Consider the following 24,265-nt stretch of genomic DNA (forward strand, 5'->3'; position numbering starts at 1 on the left):
ATGTTGTAGAGCTGATGGAAGAAAATTGAAAACCTTAATACATTTTTTTGTAGCTGGTCAATGTTCAATATCAGGAAGAACTTTTGTAGCTGTTGCTATTATTTTTCATGATGGACCTTCTACCACATCTGGACATTACATTATTTATTTAAAATGTCTGAATGGTTGGATACATTGTAATGATACTCAATTAGTTTTTAAGCAACGTTTGCCCAAAGAGTTACCAAATTCTTACCTAATATTTTTAAAGGCAACATTTTAAGATCAAAATTTGCCCTTTAGGTTTACTGCTGTTAAGGTAGATTAGTCTGGTGTTATAGAGTATTTTGTAAGTGAGGGTAAGGAGCTTTAAGGTGATCCTTGTGTTGATATTGAGGCAGTGTAGGTGTATCAGGTGGTGGATGATATGGGTGCAGCAGGGGACATTAATGATCACTCAGGTGGAGGTCTTTTGAATTTTTTTGTAGTTGTTGTAGGTGTTTGCCTGCAATTTATGTGTAGAGTGTTTTGCCACAGTGTAGTCTGCTGCTGATGAGGGCCTGTGTCACTGTTCTTCTTCTTTTGGTTAGGATCCACTTGTAAATGTTGCGGAACATGTGAAGGGTGTTATAGCAGTACGAGGAGACGGTGTAGACTTCGTTACACATGGAGAGGGAGGAGTGGAGGTTGAATCATATGTTGTGGACATGGTTGGTAGGTGTTAGTACTGTTCACAGTGCAGTCAGGTAGCAGGAGTTGTCTGAGGCTGAGGGGGTGAGTCTGAGGATGAGTACCTTCATCTTGTGCCAGTTTGTGTTTACAGTGCTGCTCTTTATTTAGTTGGTGATGTCCTTCATTGTGTCGTGGAGGTTGCTTTTGGTGGTATGTGGCTTCTTGGTGAGGAAGAGGATGAGGTGGGTGTTCTTTGTGAAGGAGATGTTTTTGAAGTTGTGATGGTGGGCTACTTGTGTTAAGGTGGCCTGTAGATGTTGAACAGCGTCGGACTGATGGATGAGTCCTGGGGGATCCCTAGATGATGTTGGTGGTTTTGGATCAGAAGGCTGGGAGGCAGACGTTCAGGATTACTATTGAACAACTTCCAAACAAAGGACTTGATGCATACTATTTGGCCGTAAGGAAAAGTGTGTGAAACCATTCAGGAGTTTTTGCTGTGTAGTTTGTCAGCATATATTTGTAAGTAACATTATTTACAGTGTAAGAAAAGTCATCATAATGTTTTGTTATTTTATGATTGTTTCAGATATGTCATATTTACGTAAGAAATTGCTCTTAGAAAAAAACATTTAAGATATGCTTTATTTCTATTTTTTATATTGTTATTGAGAATGTTGACTGGGTTTTTTTAAGATATCCTTATGGAATGTCTTTTTTTGCCCGCTGTTATGTGATGAGTACTATTGAACTCACTGTTTGTAGTGAAGTTCAATATATTCTGAGAACAGCAAAAAAGGCAAATAAAATGTTTTACAAATTATTTTGTGTTGAAAAAAATATATTTTTTTTGTATCTTCCACAGGTGATAATTTTATAATATATAATTTTTGTATTATTTATTATGCTTAAGGTAAGTACAAGTAACTGACTCAGCCGCGGCCCATGGAGGAAGTTGTGGTGGGGTAGGCAGGTGGGGCGGGGGAGCGGCAAGGTGGGGGTTATAAACAGCGGAATCTGGGTGATTTCAGGTAAGTAAATAATTAAATTAATAAAATGAATTTCGTATCCTGCGCCCTGCATCGCAAAATGTGATGCAGGGAACGGAACGAAGGGGCATATTATCAACAAAAGGCAATACATTATCGCCGCTTTTATCGGCAGGAAACTGCTGATAAAGCGGCGATAATGGGCTTGATAATAGGGCCTTGAAAATTCCCATCAGAGTTTAAGGACAAACACCGTGGTGTCCGTGCCTCGAAATCGTGTTGATCACAAAGAAAATACGAGGACGATAAAATGAAAGTAACAGATATAATAAAAACAACGGTGAAAAACTACTAAAATGGCGCTGGACGGAGTACGTGATCAACGTTTGGCGCCTCAGCACTACGTTCCAAATAAATCTAGATAAAATATGATTATTAATATATTACAAAAGTACAGCAGCGGATGACACACACGACCCGGAAAACAAAGTGGCAAATTTAATACCTGAAATAAAGAAAGGTTTGTTTGTTGAACTATAAGAAAAAGAAAAAACGTGGGTTATGAAACGAGGCTGCGCATACATACAGAGTACAACTCCCACACAAAAAAAAGGAAAGTTTTACATACTATCATAGAAATGAAGTGGCATATTATCAACAAAAGGCGATACATTACCGCCGCTTATATCGCCAGTAACTGCCGATAAAGCGGCGATAATGAGCTTGATAATAGGCCCTTGTAAATTCCCATAGCAGCCCAGGTTCTGGTATTAACATGGGCTGCTATGGCAATTCACAAGGGCATATTATAAAGACCATTATCACCGCTTTATTGGCAGTCTCCTGCCGATGAAAGCAGCGATAATGTATCGCCTTTTGTTGATAATATGGCACATTGCTCTTTTTTTTACCAGTAAACTTGGGTGCATATTATCAAAGACCGGTGTAAAAATTATCTCCATTTTTTTGGCAGGAAACTGCGGATAAAACGGCGATAATGACCTTGATAATACGGCCTTGTTATTTCCCATAGAAACCCATGTTAACACCAGAACATGGGCTTCTAAGGGAATGAACAAGGACGTATTATCAAGCCGACCCTCCCAACATTAGTAAAAAAACCTAGACAGTGCAGATACCCGTAGCTGGAAGATCATTTTACATATTACTGCCCTTAAAAGGTGGCGTTCCCCGCAATGTGTACGGGGATAAAGGGAGGGAGAACTCAAAACATATATTTTTTTAAAAAGACCCGAGGGGTGCCGCTCCCCGAGACTGCTGGGAGTAGGACCGTAACCCCCCGCATACTTCAAAATAGAACCACAACAGAGCAGTTCCCCAGTGCTCATAATTTCTAATTTCTAATTTAAAATACTTCTAGAGCGCAGCGTACACCTTGCGGTTTCTTGGCGCTGGGGGGATTGGCAACTGAGGGGGAAAGACCAGGGAGAGGTGAAGGGAATTTTGAGGGAGTTTAAGTGAGGAAAGCCTGGCTGAAGAGGAACGTTTTCAGATCTCTGCGAAAGGGGAGATACTGAGTGGCAGAGCGGAGGTGGTCAGGGAGCGAGTTCCAAAAGGTTGGAGCCAGGGTGGAGAAATTGGCCCCGCCCCACTTTTTGCGAGTGAAGCGAGGGATCTGGAGGAGGGACTTGGAGGAAGACCGAAGTTCTCTTATAGGTACATAAGACTTGATTAGTGAGGAGATGAAGGCGGGGGCAGTGCCCTGGCGGGCCTGGAAGACCATGCAGCCGATCTTAAATAGGGCCCGTTCCTTTATAGGGAGCCAGTGAAGCTCCCTGAGAAGAGGGGTGGAGTGGTGATACCGAGGAAGACCGTACACCAGCCGGGCTGCTTGGTTCTGGACGGTCTGGAGTCTACGCAGACTGTATGCGGGGATACCGTGGTAAAGAGCGTTTGCGTAGTCCAGTTTCGATATCACAAGTGCGGCCATAATGATCTTAAGTGCCTGGGGGGAAAAGAAGCGGGAGACAGTGCGGATAGTGCGAAGAGAGAGGAAGCAGGAGGACACCACAGAGCTGATTTGTGAATGGAGGGTGAGTTGGCTGTTTATTTTGACACCAAGTGTTTTGACCGTGGTGGAGGGGGTCGGTGCAGTGCCAAGGGAGGGGGGCCAGAAGAGAGAGTTCCAGGGACTGGACGAACCACCAGTGAGAACCAGCTCGGTTTTATCCGGGTTCAGCTTAAGGTGGTTGTGGTTCATCCAGTCCCTGATGAATGTCATAGTTGACTGGAAATTAGAGCACCTTACAAGCCTCCATTATGCAAAATATTTGACCCCGTAATTTGCCCCTGGGACCTAATGAATAAAACAGACTTCGAGTTTTTTTCCCCACCTTTTCCACCACCTACGAGTACCCCGCGATTTTTTATTTAAAAAAATAATAAAAATTGAGCATGAAGATCCATGTACCACCCCCTGACCAACACTATAGCTTCAGAATGTTTCTACCCTGCCCCCTTTCCTTATTTCTCAACTTTGTTTTACTGTTTTCTTGTGACTCGGCTCTCATGACAAATAAGATGGCTGCCAGCACTTCCTGGTTTGGAGTATTCAGAGCCAATCAACATCCAGCTCCTGCTCGTAATTGTACGGATTTCTGTAAGTGTACGCCGCGATTTTTCTTTATATTAAAAAAAAAGAGCCTAAACATACATGTACGACCCCCTGAGCAAGCCTAGAGGTTCAGAATGTTTCTAGTCTGCCCCCTTCCCTTATTTCTCAACTTTGTTTTACTGTTTTCTTGTGACTCGGGTCTACCGAGACACAAGATGGCCACCAACACTTCCTGGTTTCGAGTGTTGACAGCCAATCAGCATGCAGCTCGCGCTCGTAATTGAGCGGATTTCCGTGCGTGTGCTGAACTCCGTCTCTAGATATCGCTATGATTTTACTTGCAATTTTCTCAGAAACTACTGAATGGATTTACACCATTTAACAAAAAGCACAATCTTCAAACAGAACTCTACATCTCTGCCAAATTTTGTGTACTTCCGTTCCGCCGTTCGGGCTGTAGCCCTGGCTAAAGGTCCTATGGAAAATTGCATGGGGAAAACATGTTTTGGGACCCCTCTTTTTTCTCAGCCCCACTTGACGAATCACCCCCAAACTTTCAGGGAAGGTGCGGAATCGAGCAGGCCATTTCACAAAGATTCGTCCACCGGCGCCAAAGTTATTCCAAATAGAATATTGTGGATTTCCTATGGAAACTATAACTACCTACTGGCGACCGCCAGTAGGATATATATATATATATATATATATATATATATATATATATATATATATATATATATATATATATATATATATATATATATATATATATATATATATATATATATATATATATATATATATATATATATATATATATATATATATATATATATATACAGATAAGCTGTAGTTAGGAAAACGTTATTTATTCTGTCCATGCAAACCATACTTAAACTACACAACCATTAGAAATTCTAAAGTTATAGTTTTTTCATTTACAATTTACGTTTACGTTTGTCTGGAAGAAGTCTGCGAGAAACTAGGAAGAGGGAGCCCTGAGACGCCGCATCTCAGTTAAGTTGTTTTATTTGTTTTACATTGTTTTAAAGGTTGTTAGAAGAGGGCGGGAGGGAGGCGGGCGGCGCGTAGTTGGGCTACGCGAAGTGTGTGGGTGGGTGTAGATTTCCCCCACTTCGTGGTGCTTCGGGTAGCCCCACTACGCCCACTACGCCCAAGGTTAGTAATGAGCAAAACTCACTGGATATAAGGAGGTTGTATTTCACGATACAGAGTTTAAAAAGTAGCTGGACTGTACCTTTTTTTTAGCTCAATGTAGGAAAGCGGTTTCTGTTATGCTTCTAGAGTTTGTCATTTTAAAAGGGATTACTATGAAATAATGAAATAATATATAAAAAATAAGGATGATTGGGAGAGAGAAAAGCCAGACTCAAAAGAAGAAAGAGTAGTGGAAGTGATAGGAGAGTAAGAAGGGGGCAAGAAAAACGATAGAAGGAGGTGATTGAAAGAAGGTCCTGGTGTGTATGTTATGTGAAGGGAAAGGAGAACGGTATCTCAAACAGATACCTGCAATATTCATGCAGCTACCTGGGTTGATAAAAATGGTACAGCAAGCAGTGATTCATTAAACTAACTCCCAATATTGTGTAGATTTATCTATTCATTCACTGACTTGGGCTCCCTTACTATTCTCTCCTTGCAGTTCCAGTCAAGAGTTTACGCCCCAAAGCTTTCACATTTCAGCAGCCGCCCCTGGGCCGGACCCTGCTTTAAACCCCCACTCTCCACACAGCATTTAGCTGTGTGGCTAACTTACCAGAAGATTGGCAACATGGTGTAGGGTTGGCCTTTGGGCCCCAGGGCTGAAACATATATATTAAGGGGAGGGGCATGTGACCCCTCCCCAAGCCTTAATAGGCATGTTGACCCCATCGCCTAGGGATGAATTCTAAGGGGAGGCAGCATGCAGCTCCCTCCTCAAGTCTTATCAGGCCGATCATGATCATGATTGCAGAAAAAAGGGGAGGGTGGGCTACGTGGTCCCCCTCCCCGAGCCTATTACTACCCTGGGGACCCATTACCCCGTGGCCTGCCTTAAATATTGGTGGGTGCCCTGGGGCCCACCTGGGGCTCCCACCAAGTAAAATGTTGGGGGCCATGGTAGGCGGCCCCTGCATCCCAGCCAGCTCCCTGCATAGTGTAGGAGAAGCGATTGCTCCCGCCCAGAGGGAGCAACTGTTTCTTGCATGCTATTTCCGGGCGGGAGCAATTTGTGTTCTGTTTCGCTGCCAGAACACACGTCTGCTCCCAGCTGGCAGAAGCATGTTTGAAGCATCCGCCACTGGGAGTAGACTTCGATGTTTTCTATCGTTTGGCGGGAGATTTAACAATGCTCCCGCCAGATAGGAACACACATTTGTTTCCCAGCCCGCGCTAGTGAGGGCAGGGAAACTACTGTGTCCCCGGGCATGGACTCTGTGACAAAGTCACTGAGCTGGTCTTGGGAGAAGGGGTCCCTGGTGTTTTAAAGGCTCTGGGAGGGTTGCTGTACAGCCCCCTCCCTTTTAATTAGAATCACAGCCCAAAGGGACGGGGTCCCAGGGGCCTTTGTAAGGCTTAGGGAGGGGAACCGCTTGCTTCTTTCTCTTTTATTTACATGTCAGCCCCCTGCAAAGAGTTCCCAGGGGCCTAATTAGGCTCATGAAAGGGGCTGCGCGCCCCCTCTCTTCATTAATTACTTAACCCCGACGAATGGGGTCACCGGGACCTTTTTAGGCTCAAGAAGGATGCATATGGGGCCACATATATCATTATGTATCATTATTTCAAATGGCAATTACCTAATTGTGCTTCTCTGTGAATTGCAAATAGGTAATCGCTATTTGAATGTATGAAACGCCAAGATTTTTATTAAGCATTTCCTAATGGGTCGCTAATTGACCTACTTCATTATTATCAATGAGGCAGGTTGCAATTTGCGACCCAATAGGAATCACTTAAATCACAGGGTTGGTGGCCTGCTGGGGTCAGCAGACCACCATGACTGTGATTGCTTTAAAATAAATCCTTTTTCATTAAATGCAGTCTAATTTCCTCAAAGGAAAACGCGTTGCTTTAAAAAAGAAAAATCAAAAGTTTTCTTTTCATTTTTCAAGACCAGGCAGGTGTCAGTGGTCTGGGAATCGAGAGGTTATCAACCAGCAAACTACATAATAAATGTGGCCCCATGTCCTCTGGGAAAGTGGTCTTTGGGGCCTAATTAGGCTAAGGGAGGGGGGCTGCTCCCTTTCCTTCATTAAAATAGAGCCCGGGTAAAGGAGTTATGGGGCCATTTTAAGCTCACGGAGGGGGGTCCGCGCAGTCCACCTTCCCTATTTGAAGCACTTTGGCCTCGGGGATTGGGGCACGGGCGTCTTAGAGGCTTTGGGAGAGGGGCCACCCACCCCTTCCCCATAACTACTATCTGCGCCACCCTCCTGTTCCTCGCCCACCACAGAGGTATATTTTAGAAAGACGTGGGAGCCTGTAGTGTCCCTCTGGGATTCCAACACCAGGCCTAGGGGATCAGTGTATCTCTAACCAGCCCTCTATATGGTTTCTTTTTACATTTTTGTAGGACTTTGGACTAAGATCTGAGTCCTAAGATGGCTGCCACCACTTCCTGGTTGATGTGGTGGAAGACAGTCAGATCTCAGAAGGAGATCTGTCTGATCCGTGGAGGTTCTGTGTTCCTAGATATACACATTTTTTTTTGCCTTGAATTCCTCAAAAGCTACTGAACAGATTTAAGCAAAATCACAAAAAGCACTCTTTCTGGACCAATATTTGCATATTATCATGCTTGTGGTGTCCCTAGAAGAGGCTGGGGTGCTGAACAGAACCTTTTTTTTAATATTGTGTGGTGCTGCAGAAAGTTCTGCAGCCCTCAAACAGCCTTAAAAAATGTCTCCTGGCTCATTAAATCAATGTTCCCCGGAGAACTTACCATATTTTTTTCAAGCACTTCAAGCTGGAGCTCTATGCTCCTCAACCTTGTGGTTGCAGGGGTCGCACGTTATAGTTACTTTAGGACATGAGTTATAGCTACTTGAGATAATTATAAAAGGTGAATTTCAATGGTTTTGTTTGGTTAAAACGATGTTTTATCTGGCATTTTCACCAAACTGCAACGTCCCTTTAACCTTTGCTTTTTTCAGTTAATTTCTACGAGTTTTTTTAATGTAAACTTAGATATAATTACAATTACTAACTATAACATCACTTTAACCTTTGTTATATATATATATATATATATATATATATATATATATATTATCTACTGGCGGTCGCCAGTAAGTAGTTATAGTTAGGATCTACTTTCCATAGGAAATCCGCAACATTCTATTGGGAATAACTTTGGCGCCGGTGGACGAATCTTCGCAAATTTCTCCAAGAAAATGGCCCGCTCCGCTCGCTCCTTCCTTGAAAGTTTGGGGGGGATTCGTCAAGCGGGGCCGAGATAAAAGGGCGGTCCCAAAACGTGCTTTCCCCATGTTAATTTCCATAGGGCGGTCGAACTCACTTTTAGCCCGAACGGCTGAATGGATTTGCACCAAACTTGCCAAAATTGTAGGGACTGGTAGCCCGATGTGCCTTTGCTATGTCTCAAGATATGTGCTCCAGTGGTTTTTGAGTAATTTAGGTTCAAAAAAATATATATATCTATGGCAGCGCCCCGGTACGCGCACCGGGGAGCGCTCCGGGCGCGCAACGCGACTTGCGCACAGAAAGCTGATTGGCTCTCGGGTGTCTGTAAACATTCGAAACAGTCCGGAGCGGCCGCCATCTTGTGTCTCGGTAGAATCGAGACACAAGAGGTGGGAAAAACAAAGGGGGAAATTACCATAAGGGGGCAGAGTAGATCCCCCCTGACCCCCTAGGTTTGATGTGGGGGTCATAAAAGGGCCCCGCGGGGCAAAAAAACATGTTTTTTCTTTTCGATTTGCGCGGGCGGAGCGCCCGGTACGCGCGCCGGGGAGCGTACCATGGGAAAAAAAGAATGATACAGTTTTCAAAAAATGTAGCATTTTTTTATAAATTGGAGGTAGTTCTAAAAAGAACTGTTTTTTTTCTTTTTGTTGTTTTATATTTTATTTATTGTTTTTTGAACATTTTTTACTTTTTTTGACTTTTCTGAACATTTTTTAATTTTTTTTGTATTTTTAAAGGGGAGAAACAAAAAACAGGGAATTCTAAAGGGCTCAACAGGAGCAAAAAAAAATGCGGAAAAAATTAATGTTTCCTTGGGCACTTGTGGTTATCCCAAGCCCGGTTAATAAGTGTGATGCATTGCTCTCCATAGCATATTGTTTGTCCACAAAAAATACAAACCATTTAAAAATTGGAAAAGTTTGTGTTTATAGTGGAGCACATCTCCCTAACTTCCGGTCCCGATGGGGTGGAAACATTAGTTTGGGAGGTGCTGGCAGAAGATTTGACAGGGTTTCTGGACAGTTCCCTGACCTCTGCCCTAGCATAGTTATTTAGATGCTTTCGTAGCATATGTCTGATCATCGTGTGGTTGCCGAAGTAGTATTTTTTGTTGGGATTTCCCCTTGCCAGCTCCTGGTGACATATTAAGCAGGTTGCCTTAGGCGCATTTACTTTTTTTTTGTCGTTGGGGATTGAAAAAAATTGCCAGATGATGTGCTCTTTAGGTTTGTAGGTAATATTGTCCTCTCGGACGAATCTCCTCTCCTCCTCCTCTTCATCCTCCTCCTCTTCTTGATCTCCACCACTGTGAAGTTGTGGTGGTCCTTGTGGTGGTGGTGGTGGTGGTGGTGGTGGTGGAGGTGGTGGTCCAGAAGATCCAGCAGCTGCAGCCAATGTAGACATTTTCTACTGAAATAACTGCAGGTCTACCTCTCTCCAAGCAGAAAGTTAGAATGAGGAAAAAAGGTGGGGTCTTTCATCATTTGGAAAAGAAAACTGTTCTGAACCAATGAAAAGTGTTATTTTCAGGGCACAAGACCAGGGGTTTCATCATTATGAAACCAAAACTGATATGAACCAATAAAAAGTGTTATTTTCAGGTCACATGACCCGACGCGCTTACGCTACGCGCCCTGGGGAGCGTCGCGTAAGCGCGTCAGATGCTTACGTTGCGCGATCGTATTCGCTCGAGTGCTTCTGGGTGCACTTACGCCGTGCGTGTCACGCGGACGTGGCTACGTGATACGTCACGATCATGTTTTCGTTCACGACATTGGCGCTAATGGGACGCTTCCCGGTTCGCGCACCGGGGAGCTTCAAAAGACTGCGCTTTCCGTGGCGCTCACCGGGGCGCGCACCGGGTGCGCTCCAGGGCAAAAAAAAAAAAAAAAACAATATACATTTAAACAATTGTTTGAAATATAAATATAATGTAGGATTCATTTTCTCAAATATTACATTTCATAGCTATAGACATTTGCTATTTAAAAAACTTTGAAATTCACTGAAAAAAAAACATAGGTTTGGGTCCTTATATATAGTTAGAAATTAGCATTTAAAAAACCTATGAAATTCACTGAAAAAACTATAGGTTTCAGACCAGGTATAGTTAGGAATTAGCATTTAAAAAACCTATGACATTCACTGAAAAAACCATAGGTTTCACACCAGTTGTAGTTAGGAATTAGCATTTAAAAAACCTATTAAATTCACTGAAAAAACCATAGGTTTCACACCAGTTATAGTTAGCTGGAAATTTTACTGACATAAAACCATTTAAATTCCCACGTTATAGTTAGTTGGACTCACTATAACTTGCGCGCCTGCAATACACTGCTGATGACGTCACATATTACATCACTCATGACACGGTCAGTGACATCACTCATGACATCACTGATGACACCATCCTTGTGACAGACTGACAGACCTCCTTTCAGTGTAATGTAACCCTTGAAACACATATTCAAAAATAGAAACTAACATTTTCAATAAAATGGAGATACCCATATCAGTTACAACAACCAAATCAGTAATTCCTCCATCTATATACACATCCACTCATTCACCAACAGTTTTATATAGTCACTCATACATATACGCACTCATCATATGTAGTGATACACCTATACATCCTGTTACACACCGACAGTCATCCAAAAGTTACTCACACATGCAAATAAACTATGGAACATCCATTTATTTGCATATACAACTATACACACACTACCACCTTACTTCTATGGAAATTTACACATACTTACTCTCTTAAACAATCACTTATAGAAACACATACTTATTTAAACAGGAACTCTTATAATCTCTCGCTCTCACATATACTCACTTATATACATCAATACTCATATATACTAGATTAAAACATATATAGTTACTGATAAAGACACTAGTGAGACAGTCATTCACTCACTAACACACACATATACACACTCATCCACCCATACAGTCCTGCACATATGCTGTCTTCAAAACACATACAAGCAGTAGTTTTTTGAGTGAATTTCAAAGGATTTTTAAATGCTAATTCCTGTAGAACCAAGGCACAAGAAAGCAGTGAAACAAAGGTGGAAAACACGCAAAGGGAGCAGGGTAGAAGCAGCCTGACCCTCTAGGCCAGCTCAAGGGGTCCCACAAGGAGAAATTGCAGGGTGCTTAGGTACGCGTACGGTGCATGCACACCGCGATTTTTTTAAAAAAGAATCGTTTTTTGGGCCTGGGGGGTCCTTGTAGGAACCCCTGAGCAGGCCTAGGGGTCAGGGTGCTTCTACCCTGCCCCTTTTTTGAGTTCTACACATTTGTTTTTCTGCTTTCCTGTGCCTCAATCTACCGAGGCACAAGATGGCTGCCAACAATTTCTGTTTTGGAATGTTGACAGACATTAGCAGCCAATCAGAATGCAGCTCGCGCACGCGAATGTCCGCGCACGGTACGCGGACGGTGCGCGCTTATAGATATATACATTTTTTCAAATTCAATTTTCTCAACAACTACTGGAGGGATTTACACCATTTAAACAAAAGGGCGTACTGTGTACCAGTCCCTACCATTTTGCCAAGTTTGGTGTAATTCCGTTCAGCGGTTCGGGCTGTAGCCGTGTCTAATCGTCCTATGGAAAATAACTTGGGGAAAACACGTTTTGGGACCCCCCCTTTTTTTCTCAGCCCCCACTTGACGAATCCCCCCAAAACTTTCAGGGAAGGAGCGGAGCGGGCCATCTTCTTTGAGAAATTCGCGGAGATTCATCAACCGGCGCCAAAGTTATTCCCAATAGAATGTTGCAGACTTCCTATGGAAAATAGGTTCTAACTATATTTACCTACTGGCGACCGCCAGTAGGTAATACATATATATATATACATATATTTATATATATATATAAATATATATATATATATATATATAATACTGTATTAATTTAGCAAATAGGTTCTAACTATATATACCTACCGGCGACCGCCAGTAGGTAATACATATATATATATATACATATATTTATATATTTATATATATATATATATATATATATATATATATATATATATATATATATATATATATAATACTGTATTAATTTAGCAAAAGTGTTTTGCAACTCAGCATTTGAACAAGAGAAGTCTACCTAGACATGACAATATTAGAAACAGTGACACAGTTGGAGTACTATGTTACATCTTTAATATCCAGGCACTTGTATAGCGATAAGAATATGGAGCAGCACTATGCAGACATCAGTTATCTCACAAATGCAGAGTTTGTGAACATCTTGTCATAAAATTGCTCCCGAATATTCCACCGCGTACTCAAACGTATTTTTTATTGAAATATCACTAAAAAAACTAAAACTTTTTAAATACAAAACTTCGGTTTTAAAACTATATAAATATTATGATATGTAGTATGTGACACATAGGTCAGCATTATTCCTGCACTGAAGCACGTATTCAACTACTTGCACTTTATTAGGACATTAGCACTTTATTATATCAGGCATAATGTTTGCACTCAATATTGCTGCTATAAACTCATGCTTTTAGTCAGTCTTTTCCAGTTTTTACATTTTAGTTTTTTTTGCATATATATATGTATACACATTGACACGCAATAGGTTTTGTAATTTAAATTCACTAGACATTCGTTACTTGAGCCTAATGTATAACAGTTGTATAAGCATTTATGAGGATAGGTGCCAATCATTTAATCTATATATTTGTAGAATTTGCATCTCTGCAATAGGCTCATTAGGAGAATTGTATTCCCAAACATTTTGAAGTTTTTTAGATTTTCTTTTTTTTATTCTTAAATATTATATTTATTTAAAATATATACAAACGTGATGCAGATAACCATGTTTGTGAAAAAACATTCATAAATTGGTATAAATATATAAAATTATATATATAATATATAAATATATATCATTTTTTAATAACGTTAGATCAAGTGAGAGGTCAGGGCATAATTACCCTGATAAGTTTTACTACTTTCACCTGCCAAACAAATTAGGCAGAAGCTCTCTGGCCTCTATTAAATTTCTACAGTCATCAGTGGGCTGGGTTATGATAGCTAAGCATCCAAGGTGCCTGGTATCTATCAAGTATGCAAACCTCTTGGTGACGGATTCACTTTGCCGGGAGGTTCTCATCAGGCCTGGTAGCGGGTACTTGGGATTGCCCTGACAGATGCTCAGTGGGCGGGCTGCATCTCTTAAAGTGTATATCCCATGTGAAACTTAAGATGATGGATGCTTCTGTTTCGGATGCCCATCCTAGGAGTAGGATTAGTACAGCAGGATTTTTACACCTGGCATGGCAATGCCTCTGAAAAGCAAATGCATGGAGGATTATCCGACATGACTGGTCCCAAGGGTTGGTTGTTGCGCCTGTTTGATGTGCAGCCGGCTCTGCGATGATGATTTTCATGTTATGCTGCAAATGTCACAAAGGGGTGAGAAGCGATGGTTGGTTGCCTGAGAGGGTTTTGCACCCATATTTCTGTGCGGCAAACTTAATAATTTGGCCCTTAGATGTGACTTACGCCTGAACATGAAAGACACACATTCATAGGAAAGAAAAACTTTGAAACTTGAGCCCTTATAGATTTTATGGAAAACACTTTGCAAACCAGTATGCACTGAAAGAGATAACCCACTGATCTATCTCGGCAGTTAACTACAAGAAGAAGGATTCTGCTGAGAATAATAATTGCAATGCCTCCTGTTCCTCTGGAATGTTATTTCATTCTGAATCAGGCTTCACCATGGAGTAGCTGGTAGACTCCTGGTAGCTCTCCACCTACCTGTAAGTAGCTCTCCTGTGAGAACCCCAGCCTAATAAATCATAACATTACCTTGGTACCAGGGCCATTGCAGCTATGGGTGTTTCGTACTGACCATGTGCAATCATTACACAATGAGAACGCCTTTTTACCTTACTCCTGGCCATCCTGGATGATGCACTCAGATGATCACCGTTGACAATCGTGCATGGTGTGGCCACTAATGTAATCTTGTGTGATGTGGTTGCTATTACAACATTAATAATATTAGTTGCTTGTGATGATTTTCATTGAACATAGTAGGATCAGAGACTCCTGTTCTAGCGCATTTCCATGACCCTAGATTACCAGGCGGCATTCGTTATTCACTCACTTTGTTGCAACAGGGCTTTGTCTTTCTCTTCTTCATGGATCGCTCTCCATCTTGCCTCTCTCTTCCGCCACCTTTCTTCCATTTCTTCTAGTAGACTGGCCTGCGGCGACAGACAGAACTCCTATTATTACTTAATAACTCAATGCAGCCCAGACCCTAATGTAACATATTACAACCGACCCCCTAATGTCACCTGCGGCAGCCCACCCCTCGATCTAACCTACAGCAGCCCATCCCCTGATGTAACCTGCGGCAGCCCACCCCTCGATCTAACCTACAGCAGCCCATCCCCTGATGTAACCTGCGGCAGCCCATCCCCTGATGTAACCTGAGGCAGCCCACCCCATGAAGTCACCTACTGCAGCTCACCTCCTTTTGTAACCTACTGCAGCTCACCTCCTGATGTGACCAGCTGGAGCCCACCCCCCGCCCCCGATGTAACCTGCTGGAGCCCACTCCCTGATGTAACCTACAGCAGCCCATCCTCTGATGTAACCTGCTGCAGCCCACCCCCTGTCACCTGCTGCAGCCCACCCCCTGATGTCACCTACTGCAGCCCACCCCTGATGTCACCTGCTGCAGCCCACCCCCTGATGTCACCTGCTGCAGCCCACCCCTCGATCTAACCTACAGCAGCCCATCCCCTGATGTAACCTGCGGCAGCCCACCCCCTGTCACCTGCTACAGCCCACCCCCTGATGTCACCTACTGCAGCCCACCCCCTGATGTCACCTACTGCAGCCCACCCCTGATGTCACCTGCTGCAGCCCACCCCTCGATCTAACCTACAGCAGCCCATCCCCTGATGTAACCTGCGGCAGCCCACCCCTCGATCTAACCTACAGCAGCCCATCCCCTGATGTAACCTGCGGCAGCCCACCCCTCGATCTAACCTACAGCAGCCCATCCCCTGATGTAACCTGCGGCAGCCCACCCCATGATGTAACCTACAGCAGCCCATCCCCTGATGTAACCTGCGGCAGCCCACCCCATGATGTAACCTACAGCAGCCCATCCCCTGATGTAACCTGCGGCAGCCCACCCCTCGATCTAACCTACAGCAGCCCACCCCCTGATGTAACCTGAGGCAGCCCACCCCATGAAGTCACCTACTGCAGCTCACCTCCTTTTGTAACCTACTGCAGCTCACCTCCTGATGTGACCAGCTGGAGCCCGCCCCACCCCCGATGTAACCTGCTGGAGCCCACCCCCTGATGTAACCTACTGCAGCCCACCCCTGATGTCACCTACTGCAGCCCACCCCCTTATGTACCCTACTGCAGCCCACCCCCTTATGTACCCTACTGCAGCCCACCCCCTGATGTCACCTTCTGCAGCCCACCCCCTGATGTGACCAACTGGAGCCCGCCCCCCCCCGATATAACCTGCTGCAGCCTACCTCCTGATGTCACCTACTGAAGCCCAACTCCTGATATCACCTACTGAAGCCCAACTCCTGATGTCACCTGTTGCAGCCCACCCCCTGATGTCACCTGCTGCAGCCCACCCCCTGATGTCACCTACTGCAGCCCACCCCCTTATGTACCCTACTGCAGCCCACCCCCTGATGTCACTTACAGCAGCCCACCCCCTGATGTCACTTACAGCAGCCCACCCCCTGATGTCACCTTCTGCAGCCCACCCCCTGATGTGACCAACTGGAGCCCGCCCCCCCCCCGATATAACCTGCTGCAGCCCACCCCCTGATGTCACTTACAGCAGCCCACCCCCTGATGTCACCTTCTGCAGCCCACCCCCTGATGTCACTTACAGCAGCCCACCCCCTGATGTCACTTACAGCAGCCCACCTCCTGATGTCACCTACTGAAGCCCAACTCCTGATGTCACCTGTTGCAGCCCACCCCCTGATGTCACCTGCTGCAGCCCACCCCCTGATGTCACCTACTGCAGCCCACCCCTGATGTCACCTGCTGCAGCCCACCCCCTGATGTCACCTACTGCAGCCCACCCCCTTATGCACCCTACTGCAGCCCACCCCCTGATGTCACTTACAGCATCCCACCCCCTGATGTCACTTACAGCATCCCACCCCCTGATGTCACCTGCTGCAGCCCACCCCCTGATGTCACCTTCTGCAGCCCACCCCCTGATGTCACCTACTGCAGCCCACCCCTGATGTCACCTACTGCAGCCCACTTCCTAAAGAATATACAGATTTCAGATGCTGTGTAGGTACACTACGCTCCCCGCGCATGTGGTGCTGTCTCATCTATAGAGATGGGTCTGCAGTGCACACCGAGAGCCCCCACGGTCTCCAGCCTGCTAGTGGAAGGCACTTTCTCCTGCTTGGAGGTGGAACTTCTAAATTGTTGATGTGGGCTGCACACAGATTTCGTACGTGTTGATGAATCAAACTTGTGCTCTCATTTTGCAGACAAGCACAAAAATACACAGAATTATCACTAAAGCTACTATATCAAAAGATCTATAGATATAGCTGCTGTTTATTTGCGGGAATCAAAATTGGGGATGAGCAAATCATTCTGTAGAGCTGAAATTCTCTTGGAAATCAGTCTTTCGTGTGTTATCTTTACTTCAAACCTGGTACATCAATATATTTGGAATTGGAGGCATATGTGCACCAAACGGTTTAGGGCAACAAAGTAAGCAGTTGGCAATGTCCTAACTGAGACTAACTGTATTCAAAACCACAGATCAGAGTATAGTAAATGGCATCTGAAATCTCACTGTCGCTCAGTGCACGCACCTATTACCTGTATATCCCTGCAAACAGCTCTGCATGTTTGTTACCTGTACCACCTCTTGGGCTCTCTTCAGGGAGGGGAGTAAAACATGTTTTAGTTTTCCTATTGATCCAATGATAACATGCACCCCAAGTATCAACCAATCTCAACGGTAGTTAGAAAACTCCATTGGTTGCCTATAATAAGCCAAATTAAATTCAAAGCTCTCTGTATTGCCTTTAAGGCATCCACAAAACAGGACCTGATTTCTTGAAGAAGGTTCTCTGTGTCTACACTCCCAACAGACTCTTGCGCTCATCAACAGCCAACATGTGAAGGTCCCTCGTACAAAAAAAGTTTCCTGGGGTGACAGAAGATTCACTGTTGCCACTGCTAAATTATGGAACACCGTCCCTCTGCACATCAAAACTTGCCCAACTTTACTTGCCTTCAGGAAACGGGTAAAAATATGGATTTTTAATCAATAGGCACCCCACTTCTGGCTCGATCTTCTATACAGTCCGCAGCGCTGAGACACCCAAGGGTATTTGTGGGCCCTACAAATTGCTTAAATAAATAAATAAAAATACTACTGGGAATCATGAATAATAATTTCCAACTCTGTGCCTACTTTGTGAACGTTTTACGATAATGTATAAAATTACAGATGGGGAAAATGTGAATTAAGGGGATGTTTTTCGCTGAGGGGTCCCAAGAAACATCAACTAGACAACAAGAACAAAGCTGGAGTTCTCCTTGATGTCCCTCAGAACCCTTCGCAGAACAAAATCCCTAGTAATCAAATTTTATTCATCTAAATTGTATGTTGTATTTGGATCCCACAAATCATCCGTCCCTGCTTCAAACATACACAGGGGGAGATAATAAGTGGGGTAGAATTACCGAACATGTAACAAAAACTGACCTTCCACCCACCCCCAACACCCTCAACATACACCCTCCCCCGTCCCAAATTAAACAAGCATTTGCAATGCAATAGGTCTTGAATTTGCGAGAGCTTAAGCTATTGGTATAGTAAATAATAATGCCTTTTATTTATCTGTTTTCATAATTAACACATATATAAAAGGCATTGTCATTTACAATGCCAATAGCTCAAATTCTTGTAAATGTGAAACCTATTCACTTCAAAGAAGCAGCCGCCATTGTCCTAGGCAGCTTGGAAAGTGAAAGCGCGCATGGCGTGCTGAATGTTGCAGGAAAGCATGTCGTGCCTGCAGTAGAAGAAAATCATTAAAGAAAATAGGTCTTACAGACTAAATAAGACATACCATGTAACAACAGAAGTAAAAGGGCCAGTCCTCATGGGAGGTTACAAATTAAGACCTGGCTGTACTAAAGAGAAACTAACAAGCCTATTAACGAATCAGATGGCAGCATTTACGAAGGATACTGACACAAGCCAATGAAAAATATAGGGGGGGAGGGGTGAGCGGAGCTTAAAGTTCATACCCCAAACCAGCATGCCTAGCAGAGCAGCGCATGCGCTGCCCAGGCTCGACCTAAAAATAAATACCTGTCTTCCTGCTACCCACACCCACGACTGAAAAAACCCTCACTGCCTATCTTCAAACATATAACAAATCTGGCACCCTGCCATCCACCCACATTACGCTCTGCATATAGCCTCCCACTCTCGCTAACAAAATACCAAAATGTTAACACAAAAAAACCTGACCTCATGCCAACCAAAACCACCACCATCTGCAGAACCTCGCGCTCCCCTTCTGTCCTAAAAAATAAAAAACAAATCATGGCCTCCCTCACGCTCTATGTGAAACCGTTCCCAGCCCAAAGCCATTCTTCCTGCTCCCACAGAGAGCATAGGGCTGGCACCGTGCTGACCGCGGCTCTGAAAGAGCTTCCTGTCAGTGTGGTTTCATTTTCCTTTCAGCAGGGGTCTGCAGAGACCTGGTCTGACAGGAGAGAAGGTGGTTGACACAGGCACAACAGGCACAGCGCTGCGTGTTCTGCCATTTCCTATTGGTCTGTGGAGTTGCATGAGAGGAGAGACAAAAGTGTGAGCTCACCAACTGCAGTGCTTCGGGTCTCTGGAGACCTTACCCTGGTGAGCCAGTGGGACAAAGAGGAAGCAAGTGCTTCCCCTGAGTGGCGTTGCGAAAGTGGTTAACCAACTTGGCTAACCACTGTTGTGACATCACTGCAGTGAATAACCAGATTCCGATCCTGTTATTCATGCTAACGGTTTTCAATGGAAACCCTATACAACAACCATAAACATGCCTACCCATTTTTAGGTCTCGCCTGTCGATGCGCATGCGCATCGAGCAAGGCGAGAGTATTGCGAGTTATCTACTCTTTATCCACACTGCAAGGAATCGTGGCGATTCCTTGCAGTGCCCGTGACTTTTAAGCTCAATGCGCATGCGCATTGAGCTTATGCGCATGCGCATTGACCTTAAAAGGGCGTGCGCGTGCACGTCCGTCTTTGTTTACCCGCTCCGCCCCCTCCCGCCGTGTCGCATTTCTCCTCCCCCTCCCCTCTCTTCCTTCCCGTCTAACTTCCTTCCGCGTAACACCGCCGCTCTCTGCCTTGCCTGACGACTTCTCCCCACCCTCCAGTCCGATAGTTATCGTTTTCGACAAGGGGTCAGTCAGCGAGCGTTCCGGTCATTACTGGTTGCCGTGAGCCGTGTCAGGTAGGCGCTGGTTATTGCAACATCCATGTTATGTACACATGAGGGTAGGGCTCTGCAAGTTTTCAGGCATCCCTTCGCATATCCATGTTTATGTTTATGTCTAAGTGAAACTTAAAAAACTTTCAGGCTCGTCCTCCTTTCCTAAGTTTCCTTTCTTATATACCCCTCTCACATCCCCCAACGGTCGCTCTTTCCTCTCCCAAGTATTTTTTACCTGCCCACTTTCGGTGTCCTCTGCCCCTCTCTTCCCCCTTCCGTATATTCCCTACGTTTATATAACATCTCTCTGCCTTGCCTGACGACTTCTCCCCACCCTCCAGTCCGATAGTTATCGTTTTCGACAAGGGGTCAGTCAGCGAGCGTTCCGGTCATTACTGGTTGCCGTGAGCCGTGTCAGGTAGGCGCTGGTTATTGCAACATCCATGTTATGTACACATGAGGGTAGGGCTCTGCAAGTTTTCAGGCATCCCTTCGCATATCCATGTTTATGTTTTTGTCTAAGTGAAACTTAAAAAACTTTCAGGCTCATCCTCCTTTCCTAGGTTTCCTTTCTTATATACCCCTCTCACATCCCCCAACGGTCGCTCTTTCCTCTCCCAAGTATTTTTTACCTGCCCACTTTCGGTGTCCTCTGCCCCTCTCTTCCCCCTTCCGTATATTCCCTACGTTTATATAACATCTCTCTGCCTTGCCTGACGACTTCTCCCCACCCTCCTTCATGTCCCTCCGTCTCCTCCTCTCATCCACACTGTCTACTTCTGTCTTTATCCATCTGAAGATAATCTGCGCTCCGAGATCCCCCAAAACGCGAAGAGGCGAACTATGCATACGATTTTTTTAAAAACTAAATATTTCCCCCTTCTATTTGTCTACCTAAAATCTTTTACAATTTATTTTCCGCTTTGCTCCCACCGACCCTTTTTGCTTCATGTTAAATACTCCTGTCCCGTTTCCTCCTCCTTCTCAGTCTCCTGCTCGTTTTACATATTTCACAGTGTCACCGAGAACAGATGCTCTTTTCATCCGCTTATTGCTGAGTGGGTCACTGCCTGCCAACTATGTTTGCTCAATGGAAATACTCCTGGACGTTCCCTTCTCAAACATTTGTAACGTGTTTTTGGTCCTCGTGGTTCAGCTGAGGTGCTCGAGGATTACTGAGGATGTAGCTGTGATTAATAAAATAGGAATAGGGGTGCCAGGGCTCTGAAGAAAATATTCCAAGTGGCCACCTCACTCTGTGCCATCACATTGTTTCCAGTCCTAGATTTTCATATGACGACCTAATGCTTTCTGGGTATTTCACTCACACTCACCCACACTCACCCTCACTCACCCTCAACCCCTAACCCTCACTCACCCTCACCCACACTCACCCTCACTCACCCTCAATGCCTCACCCTCACTCACCCTCACCCACACTCACCCTCACTCACCCTCAATGCCTCACCCTCACTCACCCTCAACCCCTCACCCTCACTCACCCTCAACCCCTCACCCCCCCTCACTCACCCTCACCCTCACTTACCCTCAACCCTTCACCCTCAACCCCTCACTCACCCTCACCCTCACTCTCACTCACCCTCACTCACCCTCAACCCCTCAGCATCACCCTCACTCACCCTCACCCTCACTCACCCTCAACCCCTCACCTACCCTCACCCTCAACCCCTCACCCTCACCCTCACTCACCCTCAACACCTCACTCGCCCTCACCCTCACTCACCCTCAACACCTCAACCTCAACCCCTCACCCTCACTCACCCTCACCCACCCTCACTCACCCTCACTCTCACTCACCCTCAACCCCTCACCCTCACCCACCCTCAACCCCTCACCCTAACTCACTCACCCTAACTCACACTCACCCTAAATCACACTCACCCTCACTCACCCTCACTCACCCTCACCCTCACTCACCCTCACTCACCCTCACTCTGACTCACCCTCAACCCGAGATTTATCAAAGAAGAAACAGACACTTGTAACACTAAGCCATTGGTTTAGTAAATTTTAGAGTAACCTCATAAACCCTATGCAAATTGGGAAATAGCGGTATATGTGGTTCATCCGCCCCGCATATGGGTTAACGGCCGTTATCATCGGTTACTCTAAATGAGTGATTTAGCCAGCCTCAACCGGAGGCACCTCTGGCATATAGTGCAGTGTCCAGAGAGAAAAAGGGTGTGTCAAAAAAGGGAGAAAAGTGAAGGGTTTGTTTAAAATGCTGGAAACTCACCCCCGGTAAGTTTATTAAGTGGAGTGGTTACCAATTTGTTAAAAGAGGTTGGTACTACTGAATTGATCGGGTTACTAGATCACAGTAGTAGGAAAAACACTTATTACATAAACGTCGACATGTTTCTGCTCTGTCGGCCCATAGGGGTCTATAGAGCATTCGTCAGGACTAACAAAGGACAAACAATATTTAAATTACTCACACCTTTTGTGTTGTAATGCTTAAATAACCTGTATTTTTTGCAGGGTATTGACTCCTCTGGTTTCTTAAAACCAGGAGTACTTGCTTGCGTCGGGGGGCCCTCGGGACTCAGAGCCGCATGTGTCTGTACATTCGTCTAGTGCTGACTCTGCCCCCGGAAGCTTCCGGGGGCAGAGTCAGCACTAGACGAATGTACAGACACATGCGGCTCTGAGTCCCGAGGGCCCCCCCGACGCAAGCAAGTACTCCTGGTTTTAAGAAACCAGAGGAGTCAATACCCTGCAAAAAATACAGGTTATTTAAGCATTACAACACAAAAGGTGTGAGTAATTTAAATATTGTTTGTCCTTTGTTAGTCCTGACGAATGCTCTATAGACCCCTATGGGCCGACAGAGCAGAAACATGTCGACGTTTATGTAATAAGTGTTTTTCCTACTACTGTGATCTAGTAACCCGATCAATTCAGTAGTACCAACCTCTTTTAACAAATTGGTAACCACTCCACTTAATAAACTTACCGGGGGTGAGTTTCCAGCATTTTAAACAAACCCTTCACTTTTCTCCCTTTTTTGACACACCCTTTTTCTCTCTGGACACTGCACTATATGCCAGAGGTGCCTCCGGTTGAGGCTGGCTAAATCACTCATTTAGAGTAACCGATGATAACGGCCGTTAACCCATATGCGGGGCGGATGAACCACATATACCGCTATTTCCCAATTTGCATAGGGTTTATGAGGTTACTCTAAAATTTACTAAACCAATGGCTTAGTGTTACAAGTGTCTGTTTCTTCTTTGATAAATCTCGTACTTTCCCTGGGGAATGAGACAGACCCGAAAATCCCTAGTCCCTCCACCCTTGATTGATTGATCACCCTCAACCCCTCACTCACCCTCACCCTCACTCACCCTCACTCTCACTCACCCTCACTCACCCTCAAACCCCTCACCCTCACACAGTGCAATAGGTCTCGGAGCATTTGAGTTAGAGCTTTTACAATTGTTTATGGCTTTTTTTATTTGTAATTCTTTAGCATTGGCTACAGGAAACAAAAATGCTAAAGATTTACAAAAAAAACCATAAACAATTCTAAAAGCACTAACTCTAATGCTGCGAGACCTATTGCATTTCCAATGCTTGTTTTACTTATTTGCAAATAGTCAAAACTGACCGAAATGATATTGAAAAACACAACTGAACCACACTGACCATTTTTCAAGCCTTTATTAAAATAGCACCAAAAAAAGTAAAGTAAAAAATTAACTATGCAAAAAGGACTGCCCTGTTGCCACTGAGACTACATCACAGTCCCTGGTAGCAATCTATTGTCAGTGGACCACTTTTTTTCTGCTTTTTGAGCTAGGTTGTCAGACCACTAGATATTGCTTTTTATTCTATTTTCTTGACAAAAATTCAAAAGTCTTTTTTAAGCACATCTCTTTTTAAGACTTTTAGCTTTCACTAGGTTTCTTTCACTGGAAATAAGGCATCTTCAACACTTAGGGGCAGATTTCGATGTCGGATGGACCTGAGTTCATCCGACATTGATCTGGAACTGGGATTGACCGACCTCCTGTTGGCGGTCCCAGTCCAGCAATTAGGATGCGACCGAACGCTACTATTCTTTA

At 44.6% G+C, this 24,265-nt stretch overlaps 1 protein-coding gene across 1 annotated transcript in view; it reads right to left on the reverse strand.

The window, feature by feature from the left end:
* The window catches only part of TRAK2 (trafficking kinesin protein 2), an 845,826-nt gene that overhangs the window by 106,753 nt on the left and 714,808 nt on the right, over nt 1-24,265 (reverse strand). Inside the window, exon 25 of the mRNA XM_086955254.1 lies at nt 14,813-14,912. Coding sequence (XP_086811380.1) covers nt 14,813-14,912 — 100 coding nt within the window. The remainder of the gene's footprint in view (nt 1-14,812; nt 14,913-24,265) is intronic.

The sequence above is a fragment of the Lissotriton vulgaris genome, chromosome 2_1 (genome assembly GCF_964263255.1).
Source record: "Lissotriton vulgaris chromosome 2_1, aLisVul1.2, whole genome shotgun sequence".
NCBI lineage: Eukaryota > Metazoa > Chordata > Amphibia > Caudata > Salamandridae > Lissotriton > Lissotriton vulgaris.